At 41.7% G+C, this 20,235-nt stretch overlaps 1 protein-coding gene across 5 annotated transcripts in view; it reads left to right on the top strand.

The window, feature by feature from the left end:
* Positions 1 to 20,235, top strand: part of TRMT2B (tRNA methyltransferase 2 homolog B) — a 59,165-nt gene that overhangs the window by 17,164 nt on the left and 21,766 nt on the right. For all 5 annotated transcript variants that reach the window (XR_014793694.1, XM_084869665.1, XM_084869667.1 and 2 more), the window contains exons 4-8: positions 4,341 to 4,475; positions 5,196 to 5,295; positions 9,049 to 9,119; positions 18,698 to 18,844; positions 19,981 to 20,075. Coding sequence is in view for 4 of the 5 variants with exons in the window: in XM_084869665.1 (XP_084725791.1) it covers positions 4,341 to 4,475; positions 5,196 to 5,295; positions 9,049 to 9,119; positions 18,698 to 18,844; positions 19,981 to 20,075 (548 nt within the window). In the remaining variant the exon portion in view is untranslated. The remainder of the gene's footprint in view (positions 1 to 4,340; positions 4,476 to 5,195; positions 5,296 to 9,048; positions 9,120 to 18,697; positions 18,845 to 19,980; positions 20,076 to 20,235) is intronic.

Genomic DNA, 20,235 nt, shown 5'->3' with positions numbered 1-20,235 from the left:
TGTGTGGGTTTTTTCTTCTCTATCTCAGGAAAGTTTTCTTTCATTATTTCTTGAAATACATTTTCCATGTCTTCCTCAGTTTCCTTTCCTTCTGGAACCCCTATTATTCTAATATTGTTTTGTGTTGTCTCAAAGTTCCCTTAAGCTCTCCTCCTGCTTTTTAATTTTTTTTTCCAGAAGCTGCTCCAATTGGGTATTTTTTTCCATTTTGTCTTCTAGCTCACTGATGCGGTCCTCTGCTTCTTGTAGTCTCCTCTTGATGCTTTCTATTGAGTTCTTTACAGTAGCGATGTCATTTTTCATTTCTTCTTGGTTCTTCTTCATTTCTTCTTGGTGCTTACTCATATTGTCAAATTTGTCTTCCATTCTTTTTAGCCATCTTATGATCATTACTCTGAATTCTTGTTGTGGTAGGTTGCTTGCCTTTAACTCATTTACTTCCTTTTCTGGTGATGCCTGCCTTTCTTTCATATGCGTGCTATTTCTTTGTCTCCCCATGATCTCTCTTTTTAGGATGTCTGGTTGCGTAGTTCACTCTCTCCTGCTTTGATTTAAAGGCACAAAATACAACACAACCAGGTACAACACACAAGGCACTGAATCGAAATGTGTTTCCGATATTAATAACCTGCAATAAAGGTGACTAGAACCCAGCTAACAAAAACATACAATCAAACAAAAAGAATAAGAAAATCAATCTTATAAAAAAAAAAAAGCATACAACTTCAATATAGTTAACATTCAACAGACAACTACAAAGAGATAGTGAAAAAAACCTTTATTTTTATTTTTTTAATTTTTTTTAGGGCAGTGATGAGGGAGGTGTGAATGAGCTTGGAGCAGGGGGTTGGAAATTAGATATACACAACTAGGGTGAAATTTTAGGAGGGTGTAAACAGAAAGAATCGGGAAAATCTAGACCAGGAAAGGGTTAAGATAAACAGGGCACCAAAGAAAAGGTTAGGAGCAGAGTGAAGGCATAAAGGTAGGGTTGAGATAGAATAAAGCGTTGGAGAAGGAAAGATAAATATAGACTATAGAACAATAATCTCAAAAGAAAAAAAATAATACAATAAAAAATAAAAATAATAAAAATAAACAAAATAAAATAAGATAAAAAGGTAAAATAGTAGTAGTAATAATGTTAATTACGTATACAATGTAATAATTAAAAAGGGTAAAATCATGTGAGGAAAAAGAAAAAAAGTAGTTTCTTGGGTAAACATTGCAAATAATGAAAACAAAAATAAAAAACAAAAATTAAAAAATTAAAAAAATTAAAAAAAATTTTAAATAAAATTTGCAGTAATGAAGGATATTCACTTCCTCTATTGTTGTAATCCAGTCCTGATTTTTAAGCAGTTCTTGCTTTGATTTTATTACACTAGGGTCAATTTGTGAATTAGCCTCTGGGTGGCAGTGTTTCTAGGTTGACTTCCCAGGCTCTAAAGCCTCTCCAGCTTTTTTTTCCCCCCCTCTCTGTGGCACTGATCTATGGAGGAGGGGAGGGGGCAAGTCCGAGCCAACTGTAATCTCCTATAATTCTCAGATATCCCTCCCAGCCAGATCCACATGTGTTGCTCTTTAGATATCTCCCCTGTTAGGAGCCCCGCCCACTTTCACAGGTGACACCAGCCCAACAGCTTGGGCTTCTACTTGTAATCACCGCCCCTGTCCTCCAGTTTCCACGCTCTGTGCGCGCAGGCTTTGTCTTCTCCGCAAGCACTCACCACCCTCTCCCCGCGAAGTCTGAACTTTTCGCTGTGCGGTGGGGCACTCCTGTGAGTGCAAGTGTTCGCGCTGCCTGGGGTCAGTGTTCTGGGGGTCACAGCTGCTTGGTGGTTGCTGTGGCTGTGGATATTCAGGCCTCTGACACGTTCTAATCTTCCTCTCAAGATGGCGAGATTTCCCTGTCCAAGCTGTTAGGGAGTTCCGGGAAGGGACCTAGTCCCGTGTGGGTGCTTCCCTGTGAGGGGCACCCTTGTCAGCGGCCCCCCAGCAGTTTCTTCTGGTGTTCAGCTGTCTCTTGGCTTGCTAATAAACACTCACAGCAAGAGACTGTCAGCTGCTCTCTCTTTCTGCTTCAGGACAGGGCTCAGAATCCGCCTATCTATTCTTCCGCCATTTTATCTGTCTATATGTCTGTTCTTGTGCCAGTAGCAGGCAGTTTTGAGAACAATGGCTTTGTAGTATAGCTTGATATCTGGTATTGTGATCCCTCCAACATTGTTGTTCTTTCTCAAGATTGCTGTAGCTATTCAGGGTCTTTTTTTATTCCAGACTAGAGGCCTGGTGCACGAATTTGTACACCAGTCAGGTCCCTCAGCCTGGCCTGTGGGATTGGACCAAAACCACTCTCAGACATCCCTTGATGGGTCCTGTATTGTGAGAGGATGCAGCCCAGGCCGAGGGACCACACAGGTGCACGATCAGGGCTGGGGAGGGATGCGGGAGTTTGGCCAGCCAGGGAAGGACTGCGGGAGGGCTCCAGGGAGTGTCCAGCCCATGGAGGGCTCCAGGGTGTGTCCGGCCCATCTCATTCAGTCCCATTCAGCTGGACCCCAGGAGCAAGATAACCTACCAGATGAAGCATCTGCCCCCTGGTGGTCAATGCATGTCATAGGTTGACTGGTCAACCAATCAACTGTCTCGCCCCTGGTGGTCAGTGAACATCATAGGGAGTGGTTGAGCAGTCTTAGCATATCAATAGCATATTATACTTTGGTTGGTTGAATGGACAAATGGACACTTAGCATATTGGGCTTTTATTATATAGGATGAATTTTTGGAGAATTTGTTCTAGGTCTTTGAAGTATGCTGTTGGTATTTTAATGGGGAATGCATTGAATTTATAGATTGTTTTGGGTAGTATGGACATGTTAATGATCTTGATTCTACCAATCCATGAACATGGTATATTCTTCCATTTGTTCATGTCACTGAAGAACTCTGACCCCAAGACATGTGGCTGCTGTGGTGGGTGGGAGCCACGTTTGCCCAAGATCAGAGTCATAGGCACTTACTGTGGTCTCCTGTGCACACCTAGAATCAGGGATCCCGCCTGTGCCGTGCTTATACAGAGACCCTGCTGGCATGTGCTGAAAATCAGAGCCCCCTAGCGTGTGTCAGGAGTCAGAGACCCCCCGCGCCCATGCTGAGAGTTGAGTATCAGAGTCTCTGTTGCTTGGTGCAGTCTCTCACTGAGAATCAGGGTCTCTGTGTGCACATGTGCCAACAATTATAGTCACTGGCTCTTAGTGTGAATGCACTGGGAATCAGGGATCCCAGGCACACACGATGAGAAATAGTCAAGTTACTGGTGCTCATTGCTGCCTCTCTCGCTGAAAATCAGGGTCCCTGGTCTGATTGGGGAACGGGTTGCACAGTCACACTGTGTTGGCAGGAGGTCCACTCCTGCCCTGTAGGAAACAGCCTTCTGTGTGTGATTGCCCTGAATCAAAGTCAGGTGGCTCTGCCATCCTGTGTGGGCGTGGGGTCTGATCCCGCGGGTGTACACTGTGGGAAACAAAACTCCCTGTGTCCATGTATCCAGGCTCAAATTCAGCTCAGCCTCCCTGCGTGGGCCTAGGGTCTGGCCACGGGAAACAAACTTCCTGTGTCTGCACACCCAGGCTCAAATTCAGTGCAGCCTTCCTGTGTGGGTGTGGGGTTTGGTCTTGGGAAACAAACTCCCCAAGATCACGCTCCCTGGCTCAAATTTAGCACAGCCTCCCTGTGTGGGCGCCGGGTCTGGCTTCGGGAAATAAACTTCCTGTGTCCACACACTCAGGTTCAAATTCAGGTAGAGCCTTTGCTGCTGTGTGTGGGCAGGAGGCCCGTTTTGAGCGGAGAGGGTCTGACAGTTCCTATGCCACTGCTGAGGGGCTGGCAAGGAAGGGGATTGGCTCTGTGACTCAGAAATCTGTGGCCGGGGTGCCTGGGGTCTTGGTGTCTGTGGGTCTGCAGCTGAGGTCAGAGGTCTTTTACCGGAGTGGCTGTAGGGTCCTGGTTTGAGGCCAGATTGGGTAGTGGCAAGGTTAGGATCCTAGTCTCAAGCAGTTCTGTTCTTCAATATGGCATGGTCTCTGTGCCTGCTCTGGCCACCCCTGGAGTGTTTGTGGTGGCAGCTGGGTTTTGCCGTCTAAGACTGCCCATTTGACATCCCCTTGGAAGATCTGCAGGATCTAACTGTCCCTAGCTCATACATACACACACCACACACGTCCACACACTCCTCTATTGCTCCTTCACAGTCACACACTCTCCCTGCCTACCTTCTTGCTGGTCGCCATCTTGGCTCTCCAAAAGTGTTTTGTTTTATTGCTTATATTCTTTTGTAGGTGAAATTTGAAGCTCAGAAGAAAATTTTACGAAGACTAGAGTCTTACCTCCAAAAGTTCAACGGAGTCAAAGTGACAACAGCTGCACCCAAATCAGAGGGACTCTGTTTACTTCTCCATCCTATTATACCCTCTGTAAGCACACACCTCTTGGTCAGTTGCTGGGGACCAGATCTTCTGCTAAGTGATTAGCATGCACTATTGTTTTGTTTTCTGTTTACAGTCACTCTGGGGTTGTAGGCACTGTCATTTTACAGATGAAGACATTGACAGATTAAGTAATTCACTCAAGGATACATATCTAGATGTGGCAGAACTAAGATTCACACTCAGGCATATCTGATGCAAAACCCACTTTCTAAACCACTACACTACTACCTCCTTGGAAAAATTCCAACTTTGGAAACCTAAAGAGGCCCAAGAGGCAAATTTAATTTATGGCAGAGGTTAGCAAACTATGGACCTTTTCCCATGTCTGTTGTACTGCTTGATTTTTGTAAATAAGGTTTTATTGGAACAGCTGAACTTCTTATTTATAAATTGTCTATGGCTGTTTTCACACTATAATGGCAGAGTTGAGTAGTTGTGATGGGAATCATATGGCCTGCAAAGTCTAAAATTATTTTCTATCTGGCTCTTCAATGAAAAAGTTTGCTGACTCCTGCTTTATGGCTAGGCTGGAACTCCTTTTTACTATGAAGTTTCTATAGAGGGTCTTGATCTCAGTCATGGACTTTCCAAGCAAGCATCACTTAGTTGTACTTATCCAGAGAACATTATTTGATTCCCTGTATTGTTGCCCTCCTTGGTCTCATTTGACCCGTTTTCCCTTTTCTGCCCTTCTGCCTCCTCTAGCCTGTCATCGATGGCTACCGAAATAAGTCCACTTTTTCTGTGAACCGAGGTCCAGATGGAAATCCGAAGACCGTGGGGTACTACCTTGGAACTTGGAGAGGTCAGTCAATGGCCATGACTAGTAGACATAACAAACCAAGGACTGAGAGGAAGGGAATGGTACAGATAACAGTGTCAGTGAAAGTGTAGAGGAGTAGGAAATGCAGTGGTCTTAAAGGACTAGATCAAATTCGAAGTCTTTGATGCCAAATTTGATCACAAGGTTAATTTTGGATATTTTTTGTGGGTAGTCATTATAATGATAGGAATCACAACCCTCATTCTTTCTCCCTCTAAAAGGAATATGCTTGAAACCTAGTATGTACTTAGTAAATGTTAATATTGCACCATGCCAGTACAGCCAAGGGTTTGGTGAGCCTGAGTGAGAGTTGGTGAAGGATGAAGAAAAAGACAGGCAAAGAGAATAAGCTGGGTCTTGCTGAGGCCACAGAACAGATCTAGACTGCAAAGCTGGTACTTTATTTATAGTCAGAGGTAAACAAGGTAATTTACAATGTTCTTGTAAGTTTCCCTTGTTTGGGCAGCACTTGCTGCCCCTCCCACAGCCCATTAGCTACCCTGGAAAGATCTAGGGAGCAGTCACAAGATCAAGCTTAATTATGCTTACAGGACTGTGCCCTCCAAGCTGGGACTTGTTTGTAACTTTGGTCAGTCCAAGGCTTAACCCTATAACCGCTCCCTACATCTCGCCCTTCTTTTAATTTTAAGCTACTAATAATGGAAGTAAAACTTAAACATCAAGAACAAAGTTATGACTATTAAAACATTAACAAAACAATACCAATGCAAAACCCAGTAAAAAAAAAATGCAAATGCAAAACCCAGACATGGCTATTAATAAAACAGTGCCGCTGAAACCGGTTTGGCTCAGTGGATAGAGCGTTGGTCTGCGGACTGAAGGGTCAAAGGTTCGATTTTGGTCAAGGGCATGTACATTGATTGCGGGCACATCTCCAGTAGGAGGTGTGCAGGAGGCAGCTGGTCGATGATTCTCTCTCATTGATGTTTCTAGCTATCTATCCCTCTCCCTTCCTCTCTGTGAAAAATCAATAAAATACATTTAAAAAAATAAATAAATAAAAAATAAAACTGCCAGTGCAACATAACAATAATAGAGAAATCAAACTACAGTAACATTTTTCTACTAAATGAAAGTTTCTTTTGTGGATTTTTCTCAAGAGTCCTTGGATTTGGCTGTGAAAGAGTTTGCAGAAGACTGGCAGCTAACCAATGCTAGCATGGCCAGAAACATGGTTGAGGGAGTAGCTTCCACTTCTTGCTTTTCTGCCATCTGCTGGGCCTCAGTTGTTAACTTCTTCAGCTGACCCCATGTTGGCACCTCGGTCTCTTGCATAGCCTTCGTCATCTTCCTTTTCCGCTTTGCTGTCATTGGGGCAACTCTCAGTCTTTTGAACGATGGGACAAGGAGCCTCTCTGGGTCCATTGTGGTGACGTACGTAACACTCTGGCACCCAAATTGGCTGCTCTGCTCCTTCTGGAAAGATACAAACACAACCTCTTCCCCACATCATTACTGGATCTGGTCCAAACCATTGTCTAGTTTGTGCATCCTTCCATCGGGCTAACCCTGCAAATGCTATTGTACAGGAGGTCCGATGCTTTTTGGCTGCTGTATGACCCTCTGTGTTGCAATTCAAAAAATTTAAAGTATAAAGAACATGACTGAGTTTGTTTTGAGGTGACACATAACATCCGTCTCCCCTTTCTGTTTTAATAATTGGATTTTAAGAGTACTATTTGCTCTTTCCACTATTGCTTGACCTTGAGGGTTTTAAGGGTTACCAGCTTTATGACAAATTTGATATTGCTGACAAAAATGTTGAAAAGCAGAACTAGTGTATGCGGGTCCATCGTCTGTCTTTAGCTCTAAGGGAGGACCTAGTACCATAAAGGCAGCTAGGCAATGTTTAATTGCATGCTTGGCACTCTCTCCTGTTTGGGGAGTCGCAAAGATAGAGCGGGAGCAGGTATCTACATTGACATGCACCCATCTATGCTTACCAAATTCTGGTATGAGGGTGACATCCATTTGCCAAATTTGATTAGGTTTAAGACCCCTAGGATTAACCCCCAACAATTGTACAGGGCAATGAATTACACACTGAGAGCACTGCTTAACAACTTGACGAGCTTGTCCCAAGAAATACAGAATTGTTTGTGTAAGGCAGCAGCATTTTGATGATGCAAAGCATCAGGGAGACCTGAATGAGATCGGATATGACCAGATTCACAAGCCGCAAATGTTGCCCCACCTCTAGCTTAATTAAGAATGCAGGTGGCTACAGGCTTTTTGTAATTTTAAATTCTGCTGTTGGATTATAAGAAATATGTAGTTACTTCATTTTTCTCTTCTTAGAGGCCAAAACCTTCATAACATTTAAAGAATATTTATTAATTTTTATTTGATAAGGCTTTTCATGCAATTTCTAGTATATTAGGTCTGTTAAATTTAAAAAGATTTCCTTTAAGAAGAGAGAATAAATTACTCCGGGCCCTTGGAGCTATCCAAGAATCATCTCTGTTAAAACCTTGAAATTTTAACATTGAAAAAACCATCAAACAAATGTCTATATATGATTTCTATATTATAATACTTCTTATAATTATCTTAAGATATCAATTAGATCTTAAACTAGTTTTTGCATAGAAAAATTTTGGTTGGGATCACAGAATTCCTTTTTTAATTAGACCAATAATAAGCAACTAAGTTTGAATTCCTAATTATTAGAGAAAACACAACATTTTATTTTCTCAAAAATAAGTTCTTATACTTTAGGCATTTAATTACCACAACTATATAATTTCTCCCAATTTAATTTGCACTTTGAACTTTTAAGCTGGCAAGTCAAATATAATTAGCATTTCCTAGATTAATAACATTTACATCATCAATTAGTAACTTCAATTCTGTCCTCCTGGTTTTTTATGAGGCAAATTTAAACTTTACTTTTTATTTGCCAGTAGCTCTGGAAAACCAGGTTTGGTTTATCTGAATGTAAATTACCACATTTTTCAAAGATGGTTCCTGGCAGGAAACTAGATTACTTGTCTGCTGCTACTACTCTCTCATCATCATCATCATCGTCATTATTTTGTGCTACTTTCTGTACTGGGAAGCAGTATCCTCCTTATTGAAATGTCTTTTATATTCACAGCCCCTTATCCCTGAAAACTAGAGCTTTCTCTGACAAATTGACCTTAAAAGAATAAATAGGGGAGGTGTTGGTGAAGAAAATCATAATGGCATATTTCTAAGACTTAATTCCATTATCCATTCCCAGATTCCCTTCTTGAACTTTGTATTGGCCCATTTTGAATAAATCCACTTGAAACACCATGATTTTATGTTAGTCACACTGTTTAATATCCATATGTCTTAAACTACAGTTTGTTAGGGCAGGCACTTGGCTCCCCCCACCACCTGTGCACAGAATTAAATGAGCATATGGCGTTATTGTTCTATTTTTCAGTAACAGGAAAAAAATTCCACTATATTTTATTTCCATTTTAAATTCTAAACAGAAAGTAGATGTTCTCATATAGCATGAAATAAAATATTGCTTACTAGCTTCATTAAGAATGAGTTTCTTAATGGCTAGACTGGGAAACAGGTTTTCTCTAAAAAATGGCTTTGAGCTTGAAGTAGGCACTGTGCTTCTCCATATCTGTATATGCCTCTTTGAAGAAGGGAATTTGAGTTGCCAGACATTTTCTTTTAAATAATATTTTAGGTGAAAAAAATGTATAAATCAAATTTTTTTTCTTTCTGTAGACAGAAACATCGTCTGTGTGCGGTCTAACCATCTGAAAAACATCCCTGAGAAACACAGTCAAGTGGCCCAGGTAATAAGGAATTAGAGCTGGTTGGAGAATTAGACCAGGGCATTGCAGTCTGGAATAGCAGCCTCCCTGACATTTTAATAATAGAGCTGCTTCAGGGAGATGAGGCTCTGTTCTGAAAGCATACTTCTTAATGTGTAGAGAACATTGCTAGTGTTTCATTAAAGGAGGGTGGAAAGGAGGAGAGAAAACTGCATCAAATGTCAGACATCTGAGGAATTTTAATAGGAAATTCTTAGGAAAGAGAAGTATTGATGAGGGCAGTATAGCAAGTTGCAGGTATCTGAAATACTTGAAAGGCTAGTATTTTCAGCAGAACAGAATTGAGAACTATGATTAAGAGATGTGGGGGTGGTGGTAAGGCATTTCCATCAGGGGGGTGGCCTCTGAAATATTTGTATGTCCTTTTGTTTCATACACCCACTATTTACTGAGTGCCTACTATGTGTCGGGCACTGTGCTGGGTACCGGGGATCAAATGGACATGGTGCCTGCCCTCATGGAACTTAAAGCAAAAGTCCTACTCGTGATGACTAAACATAACTCCCAGCAAACATTCTTATTACCTGACTAGAGGCCCGGTGCACAAAATGTATGCATGGGGGGGGGGATCCCTCAGCCTGGCCTGTGTCCTCTTGCAACCTGGGACCCCTCCTTCCTAACTTGCCTGCTTGCTCCTTACCTCTTGTTTCACCACTCCTTACTGCCCGCCTGCTCACTTCTTGTTGCTTGGCTCGCTGTTCCTTAGCGCTGCCACAGAGGAAGGAGAGGCTCCCATCACCACACCACCACCACTGCTACACTCGCCAGCTGAGAGCCTGGCTTCTAGCTGAGCAGTGCTCCCACTGGGAGCACACTGACCACCAGGGGGCAGGTTCTGCATTAAGCATCTGCCCCCTGGTGGTCAGTGCATGTCATAGTGACCAGTTGTTCCGCTGTAATGGTCGCTGGGCTTTTCTATATTTAGATAATTCTTATCAGCACCCACCCTGTTAATAATTCAGGTTTCTGACACTTGGGTAATGCCTTCTGACAGAACACAACATGGTTTCCAAGATTTCCCTGCTAGGACACAGCTCCCTTGGTAAGATAGCCTTTAGATTTCTTGATGATAGAAATCTTCCTACATGACCCTTGTCAGCTTGTTCTCCCATTCTCTTTAAGAATTATTGTAAACTCTTAACCTCTCCTCAAATTTCCTATCCCATTGCCTTTACCCTTGCTCTTGGCAGAGGAGCATTCTTGTTTTTTTCCCCTGGAAAATTAAGGCCATGGACAGTGTGGCTCAGTTGTTTGGGCATTGTCCCGTGCACCAGGAGGTTGCCAGTTTGATTCCCTATCAAGGGATTGTGGGCTCGATCCCCAGTAGGGGTCATGCAGAAGGCAGCTGATCCATGTTGTGCTTTCACATTGATGTTTCTCTATCTCCCTCTCCCTTCCTCTGCCTCTAAAAACCAATAAACTATTCTTAAGATAAATAAAATAAAAAATTAAGATTAAACTTATTTTTAAAAAAAGAAAATTAAGGGATGATAATGATAACTCCCTTAGCTGCTTCTCCTACAATCCACAACTTTGCTGAAATTTTATCCCTCCTCCCTTCCCATCAGTGAAAGGCTATTGGTCCTTTCCCTATCTGATGCTCTCCTTCCTTGAAACACCAACATGAAATCATCTTCTCCTTTCTTAAGATCTTGCACCTTCATAACGTGCCTTCTTTCTCCTGTTTCATTATTTCCTTCCCCTCACCTCTATCTGCTCCTTTCTTTTAGTTCATAGACATGTTGAATATATATAATCTTTTCTTAATATGATGGTTCTTACTTCTGCCCCCAACACTCCCTGGAAATTGATCTCACCAAAGTCATCAGTGACCTCCATTTTGCCAAATCCAATGAAAACTTTCTAATCCTAACTTGCTCAGCTTTTCTCTGCCATTGGCACTACTTATTATTCTCACTTCCCTCCTGGAAACACTGTTTTTGTTTGGTTTCTATGATAACATTTTCTGATGACTTTCCTCCTATCTCACTGGCTACTTCTTAGTTTTTCTCATGGAATCTTTTCCTCTTCTCCTTTCCCACTATAAGTTGGTGTCCCCCGGGCTCTGTCAACCTTCTTTTTTAACATATTGATGGGTGATGGTACTCAACTATAGCTGATGACTGGAATGACCACGGTAAATTGATAAGTTCTAAACTTATACAGTTGACCCTTGAATAATGTGGGGATCAGGGGCACTGACCAGCCTTGCAGTTGAAAATCTACATATAAGTTTTGACTTCCCCAAAGTTAACTACTAATAGCCTAAAGTTGACCAGAAGTCTTACTAATAACATAGTTATATATAGTATTATTATATACTGTATTCTTATAATAAAGTAAACTAGAGAAAAGAAAAGGTTATTTTTAAAAAGCATAAGGTTTGTCTGAGAGTTTTTTTTTTTTCAAATTGTTGCAAATCTCCCCAAATTTTCCAATATATTTATTGAGAAAAACCTGAATATAAATGCACACACACAGTTCAAACCTGTGTGGTTTAAGGGTCAATTGTATTGGCATTCCTGCTCCCTCTTGAGCTTTAGGAGGCTGCTGAATGTCCTCACCTAGCTGGCCTGCAGTGTTCTTCAAATCAGCATTGCTTTAGATCAAAGTTTCTCAACTTCCACAGTATTGGCATTTTGGGTTGGATAATTTTATTCTTGTTAATCCTCACCTGAGAATATTTTTTTCATTGATTTTTAGAGAGAGTGGAAGGCAGTGGGAGAGACAGAGAGAGAAACATTGATTGATTGCCTCCCACATGTGCACTGACTGGGGCCAGGGATCAAGCCTGCAACTGAGGTACGTGCCCTTGACTGGAATCGAACCTGCGACCCTTCAGTCAGAGGGTCAACATTCTATCCATTGAGTCAAATAAGCTAGGGTGGTTGGATAATTTTTTGTTGTGTGGGGCTGTTAGGTACATTGTAGGATGTTTAGCAGTATCCCTGACTTCTACCCATTACATGCTGTTAGTTGTGATAACCAAAAATGTTTCCAGATGTATTTTGGGGGGCACAGTCACCTGTAGGTGAGAACCAGTGTCCCTAAACTAAAGTTATATTCTTCCCTTTCCAGATGTGCTTCTTTTATTCTCACTTTATTAAATGGTAGCACCATGACTAGAAACATGTGTCAAGTCTCTTCTGTTCTATTATTATTTTTTGGCTTCTCTGTTCTAAACCCATTTCCTCCTCAGCCACATTTAATCATTCTCAAAGTCCTATAAGTTTTCCTTTCTAAAAATACTTTGACTTCATCCTCTTCTCTGTTTCCACTGCCATCATAACCACCACCACTCTAGTCCAAGCTACTATCCTCTCTTGCCTCCAAATTGGCTCCACTAATTCCAACCCTCTGCCTCCATGTCTCCACACTGCAGCCAGAGCCATCCTTAAAATGCAAGTGAGATCATACCATTCTCTTTCTTAAAATTCTGCAGCAGTTGCCCAATAGCTTTTAAAAAAATTAAATTTTTAATTTTATTTTAGAGAGAGGGGAGGGAGGGATGGAGGGAGGGAGGGATGGAGGGAGGGAAGAAGAGGGAGAGAGGAGAGAAAGAGAGAGAGACAGACAGACACATTGGTGTGAGAGAGAAATCTTACATTTCTCTCTTGAGGCTTTCCTCTTTCTAGAATGCCGTCAGTTTTCTTTGCCTGGTTTTTTACTTATGCTCTAGCATTCAAAGCATCAGATTCTGTAGAAAATCTTATTTGACTCCTCATTCTCATTAGGGATTCCTCTCTTTTGCACTCCTGTATCTCATTGCATATCTCCTGTTATAGAACTTGTTATACATATTGCATTGCCATGTACTGGTGTTTCCCACAATGGATGTGGAGGTAGTAGCTGTGTATTATTTAACTTTGTAGCCTAGCAGTTAACACAGATTCAAACACATAATTGATGCTTATCAGTGAATGATTATAATTTGGTGAATGATTATCTCTTTGCAATATTTACCCAAGTTTCTAGTCCTTCCAGATTTTGTTGGGTAAATTTTTACCCTCCACATCCATCCAGTCGAATCCCTCTTCCCTGCAGAATTTGTTTTGGACCTAGGATCCAACCTAGTAGATACTTAAATACAGGCCATATGCCCATTGAAATAATAACAGTATCAGGTAGACAGACAGACAGACAGACAGCATGTGCTGTGCTGTTCTCAATTTGTTTGTACCTTCGTTTCCTTTCCCCTATTACTGGTCATGTCATTCCATTCCATTAAGATCATAGAGTTACCCTAGTCTGCCCCAATTTGAGGTTTAAATATGTACTCTAGGCTTAACTCAGAATGTGAGTTTTATGGGAGCTGTCAGAGCACCAAGAATTAGAAAGTGGTCTTAAATATTATCAAAGAAATACAAGTACATAGTTTAAAATGTCAAATAATACTAATAGGTTAGAAAGGAAAAATGGTGCTCCTCTGTCCCACCCCTCTTACTTTTGAGTCTTGCTCCTGAGAAACAAAAGCCATTATTGTAGCTATGTCTTCTGGTGTTCATATTTCTAAATAGTACATTATTCTATTCTAATATATCATGATTTGTCAAATTTACAGATTATATGTTGACTTCCAGTTATGACATGTAAGAATTTATCTCTCTTACTTTGTCTCTCCTACCTCCTAAACTACCTGTCTTCTATTTTTATAGCACAATTTTTGTTGAATTAATATTTAGTGTTTATATTGTTATGACTATATAGATATTAACTCCTGAGCCAACTAGGTATATTAAGATTTTGTTTTTCTTTATTGTACAAAATTTTCCTTAATTTTATATAATGGAAAATTAAAAATATATCAAAATAGAGAATGGTATAATGAACCAAATATACCCATTACCAGCTTCAACAATTTATCAATATGTGTCCAATCTTATTTTCTCTACACTCTCATCTACTTTCTACCTTTGGATTCCTTTGAGGCAAATTCCAGACATCCTATATAACAAAGATGTAATATGCAAATTGACCGTCACTCCAATATACAAGATGGCCAACCCATGTGGTCAAAGATTGCCGCCCTCATATGGACACAAGATGGCTGCCACAAGATGACTGGCAGGGGAGGGCAGTTGTGGGCAATCAGGCCGGCTGGGGAGGGCAGTTGGGGGGTACCCAGGCCTGCAGGGGAGGGAAGTTGAGGGCGACCAGGCCAGCAGGGGAAGGCAGTTAGGGGCAGTTGGGCCAGCAGGGGAGGTCAGTTGGGGGTGACCAGGTCATCAGGGGAGGGCAGTTGGGGATGACCAAGCCTGTAGGGGAAGGCAGTTAGGGGCAATCGGGCCCTCAGGGGAGGGCAGTTGGGGGTGACCAGGCCTGCAGGGGAGGACAGTTAGAGGCAACCAGGCCTGCAGGGGAGAGCAGTTAGGGGCTACCAGGTTTTTAGGGGAGGGCCTTTGGGGGTGACCAGGCCGGCAAGGGAGGGCAGTTAGGGGTAACTAGGCTGGCAGGGGAGCAGTTAGGCATCAATCAGGCTGGCAGAGGAGTGGTTAGGGGGTGATCAGGCTGGCAGGCAGAAGTGGTTAGGGGCAATCAGGAAGGCAGGCAGGTGAATGGTTGGGAGCCAGTAGTCCTGGATTGTGAGAGGGATATCCCAGATTTGAGAGGGTGCAGGCTGGGCTGAGGGACACCACGCCCTTCTCCCCACCCCTTGCATGAATTTCACGCACCAGGCCTCTAGTTATATTATAAAAAACTAGAGACAGGGTGCATGAAATTTGCACAGGGGGGTGTCCTTCAGCCCAGCCTGAACCCTCTCCAATCTGGGATCCCTCTCACGAACCAGGACTACTGGCTCCCAACTGCTTGCCCCCAACTGCCCCCTCCTCCTAGCCATCTTGTGTCCACATGGGGGCAGCCGTCTTGTGTTTTGGAGTGATGGTCAATTTGCATATTACTCTTTTATTAGATAGGATGTAAACACTCTACTTGAGTGTGAATTCTAAAAGAAAGGACTTAATTTTTAAATGTAACCCCATAGTAGAAATAAATATTTATCCCATAATATCATCAAACATTCAGTAAATGTTCAGATTTTATGTTGATTTATCTCATAAATGATTTGATTTTTATAGTTGGTTTTTTCAAATCAGTAGACAGATTGTGTTTAACATGTCTCTTCAGTCTCTCTTAATTTGTAAGTAATCCCTCTTAATTTATTTTTTGTCCTTGTAATTTATTTTTTGAAGAAACTGTTTTATTTTCCTGTGGAGATTCTCTCATTCTGGATTTTGCTGATTGAATCCCCATGATGTCACTTTTTACCCTCTCTCCTGTGTTTCCTATAAACTGGTGGATCTGGTGTGTTGATTAGATTTAGGTTGTTGTTTTTTGGTGTGATTGTTTTTGTGAATATGTGTCTCATGGGCTCTCTTTTGGTGATGTTACGATTGAAGAGTGGATTCAGGTGTCATCAGCCTCTTCACAATCATTAAAAAGTTCCCTCAAACTTGTCTCTTACTGGTTTTAGCAGTTATTAGTAATCACTGTCTAGATCCATTATTTCATGAGGGTTTGCAATGCATTGATATTCTGAGTCTATCATGCCCTATTCATTTGTTTTGGTATCATTATGAACTCATGGACTATTAATATAATTGATGTTTCAGTCTATGCAGGTAATATTTTTTGGTACTCAAATTGTTCTATCTTTGGCCATTTGGAACCTCTTTAAGTTGCCTCAGAGCCCTAGATGGCTCTGGTAGTTCTGGAATGATAATTCTAGCCCATCTAAGACTATTTTCTGCCTTAGACTTGCAGTCATCCATTTCTTTGAGGAATTCTTATCTCTTTTAGTGGAAAATTGTATTTGAAGCTCAAAGTATGGGTGCTAGGGGGTGCTCATTTATATTGGGTTGGTCATATTTCAAAGACCTTTGTAGTAGACAGAGTTAGGGAATATTTTTTAAAGAGGAAAATATATCATGAGTTCATAATGATATCAGATTAGTGAAATCAAATTTAGAATGGTAGTTTTTACTTAAAGCCTTTGCTTTTTTAAAAAAATATATTTTATTGATTTTTTACAGAGAGGAAGGGAGAGAGATAGAGAGCTAGAAATGTCGATGAGAGAGAAACATAGACAAGCTGCCTCTTGCACACCCCCTACCGGGGATGTGCCCACAACCAATGTACATGCCCTTGACCGGAATCGAACCTGGGACCTTTCAGTTCGCAGACTGACGCTCTACCACTGAGCCAAACCGGTTTCGGCAAGCCTTTGCTTTTATATATATATTTTAAATGTATATATTTAAAGAACTTTTTTATTGATTTTGAGAGAGAGAGGAAGGGCGATGGATAGAGAGATAGAAACATTGAGGAGAGAGAAACATCTTGCACACCCCCTACTGGGAATCTAGCCTGCAACCGGGGATGTGCCTTGACTGGGAATCCAACCTGCAATATTTCAGTGCATGGGGTGACACCCAACCAACTGAACCACACCAGCCAGGGCTGCTTTATATTTTTATTTCTTGTATCTCACAATAGAATTTTAGTCCTGACAAGATTACTTCAATTACTTTTTTATTTCATTCATGTATATAATTTCAGAATAACAGTACCAATATTATTACCAGAAAACGATAACTGAAAAGAGCTCAGGGTTTTTGTCTAGTGTCAAATTATTGTGCTTCTTGCAATAATTTTTTTGTAGTTAAGACACTAATTTGATACTCGATACATAGGTTGTTTTTTTTTGTTTTCATTTTGCTTGCTTTCAAATTGTATGGGTTGATTATTTTTTCTTTTCCATTTTGATTAAGTTTTGTTTTATAATTTAAAAAATATGTTTACATGGCTCCAAAGACAAATCTGCAAAATAAAGATTCATTTAAAGTGGTCTTTCATCTCTGTAGCCTTTATTGAGTTACAACCCTCCTTCTATGGGTTACAATTGTTATTCATTTTTGCTTATTTTAAGAAACAAAACCATATCTGTATTTCCCCTTTTCTTAGCGGGAAGGTAGCCTAATGTGGACACTGTTCTTCATCTTGTGTGTGTGTATTTTTTTTTAATTTAATTTTATTGATTTTTACAGAGAGGAAGGGTGAGGGATAGAGAGTTAGAACCATTAATGAGAGAGAAACATTTATTGGCCGCCTCTTGCATGCCCCCCACTAGGGATGTGCCCACAACCAAGGTCCATGCCCTTGACCTGAATCAAACCTCAGGCCGCATCCCCCCTGCCACCTGGCGACCGGGGCTTGATGGGCACCTCAGGTTGTGCGCCCCCCCCCCCCCCCCCCCCCCCCCCGCCCCCCAGCAGGGCTTGATGGGGAACCTCAGGCCACACCCCTTGCCTGGTGGAGCTTGACAGGGGACCTCAGGCCCCGCCCTCCACCCCAGCTTCTGGCCTGGAACCTGAGGCTACGCCTTCCATCTGGCTGAGCTTGACAGAGGACCTGAGACTGTGCTTCCCACCAGGCACTGGGCTGGGGGACCTGAGGCTGCGCCTGCACCTGGAAAGGTTTGATGGGGTGGGGCCAGCTGGGTCTAGATCTCATCCAATAAGGGTGGGGCTGGCCAGGTCTGGGTCTCCTGCTTTTTTGAAGTGTGTGCGGCTGGTGAGCAGGGACTTGACTCTAGGTCTGCAGCGCACCCCCTACTCTGACAGGAGGCAGATTTTCATATATATTTTACTAATTTTTTTTTCATCTCTGTCACTTTTATTATAGAAAAAGGGCAAATAGCAATATTAAAATATTTCCTCTAGAGAGCGTCCGTCTGAGGACTGAAAGGTCCCAGGTTCGATTCTGGTCAAGGGCATGTACATTGGTTGCAGGCACATCCCTGGTGGGGTGTGCAGGAGGCAGCTGGTCGATGTCTCTCTCTCATCAATGTTTCTAGCTCTCTATCCCTCTCCTTCTTCTCTGTAAAAAAATCAATAAAATATATTAAAAAAACATTTCCTCTAATTAATTCCCACTTAATGTGTATGAATTTTGTGTACCAGACCACTAGTATATATCTAGTATAACCTTAGGTTGTACATACAAATAAAATACCTTTCCTGTTCATTCATTCCTTCTTTCGATAATAATTATTGAGCAACTATTATGTGCCAGATACAACTCTAAGCTTTCCTGAAGCTTACTGTTTGGAAAATGTCCTTTTGTAAGGTGAAAGGGTAGGGATCATGTTTCGTACATTACTTTATTAGTTTGCTAAGGCTTCCATAACAAAATACTACAAACTAGGTGGCTTAAACAGAAATTTATTTCTTCATAGTTCTAAAGGCAATGTCTGAGATCAAGATGTTGGAAATTTAGCCCAGCCAGTGTGGCTCAGTGGTTGAGAGTCTACCTATGAACCAGGAGGTCATGGTTCAATTACTAGTCAGGGCACATGCCTGGGTTGCATTATCTCCAAAGACATTATCTCCAAATGTAGTCACATTCTGAGGTACTGGGAGGACTTCAATGTGTGAATTGGAGGGGAGGATTACAATGCAGTCCATAACAATCACTCAGCATAAATAATCATCTTATAACTTGTTAGTTTTGCCTGTGTAATAATAGTGTTTTCTTCCTAGTACTACGAAGTATTCCTTCGACAGTCCCCATTGGAGCCCTGCCTTCAGTTTCATGAAGGTGGACACTGGCGTGAGCTCATAGTCCGCACCAATAGCCAAGGGCACACAATGGCCATCGTTACTTTCCATCCCCAGGAATTAAGTCAGGTGAGTCTCCCAGGATGATACTGGGCAGCTTCCATAGCAACCCCTACTGCTACTATGCTGTAGTTGGCTTTTGGAAGTTTCGAAGCAGGTAACAGAAACTGCACATCACAGATATCCATGTGGGTTGTCAAGAGGGGTTGATAATGCTGGTAGGATTATCAAAACATGGAGACTGAGGCCAGGTTACCAAGTTAATTATCATGTAAGGACCCCTGAGTATTTTTTAGGAACCCTAAGTATTTTCATAAGAATTTTGCCCATGGAAGTTAGTAGGTGCTCTGCTAAATCCAAAAATCAATTCAATAGAGACTAGAGTATAATTAAAATTTCATAACCCAAATAATACTTTACATTTGTAATGCACTTGGAGCTTTCAAGCATTCACACGTTAAAGTATTCCTGTACTTGTGTGATCATCTAAACCCACTTGTGATGTACCTGGGAGGAGAGGGATTGTCATCCTTATTTCACAGATGGGCAAATAGAGGCCTAGAAGTACCCAAGGTTACAGAGCCAGGAAATAGCCATGCTAGGGTTTGAAGCCAAGCCATTAATTCCTGGCCTTTTAACCCTATAGCTCCAACATAGTTGTTTGTGATATATACTTGTATTAAGCTAATGCTTAGACTCTCTGTAGTGACGTAGGCATTTTAAAATATTCTGAACTCAAATAAAGGAGTTAGTTACCATGCTTATTCTCTTCCTAGCACTTTTCATTCTCCTATCACTCATGTCCTCTGAGGTGGTGTTTGTGAGTGGTTGAGATGTTTGAGATGGAGAAGTATGAAGGGAATTGAAAGGTTACTGCTTCTTTGGGCTGGGACAAAAGCTTAGTTTAGCTCCTGTTTATAAGAATAACTCATACTTTCTTTAAAGGGGCTCGGAATAGAGAAAGTGTGTATCTATGTTATAGGATTTGTCAAAAGCCAGTAAGGAAAGCGATGCTTCTACTGAGACGTGAAATAACTTATTTTTTGTCCTATAGAACATTGCTTTATGCTAAGCGTTATTTATAATACAATTAGAGAAATGTGCCCTCTTGTGTGACCACTGCAGGGCTGATGATTGTTGAGCCAGGAGAGAAAACTTGTCAGAGATGAGTCTTTGCTTGATTCCTGATTTTGTGGTCTGGGCAGGAGGAGCTCTGTGTTCAGAAGGAAACTGTAAAGGAGTTTTTCATCAAAGGTCCAGGAGCAGGCTGTAACTTGACATCACTGTACTTCCAGGAAAGGTAAACCTGGGACAGCCAAACAAGCACGAGGCGGATGGCTTGCCATCATAGTCTGGGTTGGGGATTGCTGAGGCAGGGCTGCTGCTGATGGTGGATCAGGGCTAAATGGTATTGGCCCTTGTACAGCATGCAGATCCAGGAACCCAGGCCAGACTGTAGA

This window comes from Pipistrellus hanaki, assembly GCF_964339955.1.
Source record: "Pipistrellus hanaki genome assembly, chromosome: X".
NCBI classification, from domain to species: Eukaryota; Metazoa; Chordata; class Mammalia; order Chiroptera; family Vespertilionidae; genus Pipistrellus; species Pipistrellus hanaki.
Note: the sequence above shows the minus strand (reverse complement) of the source record. Positions and strands in the feature narration are given on the sequence as shown.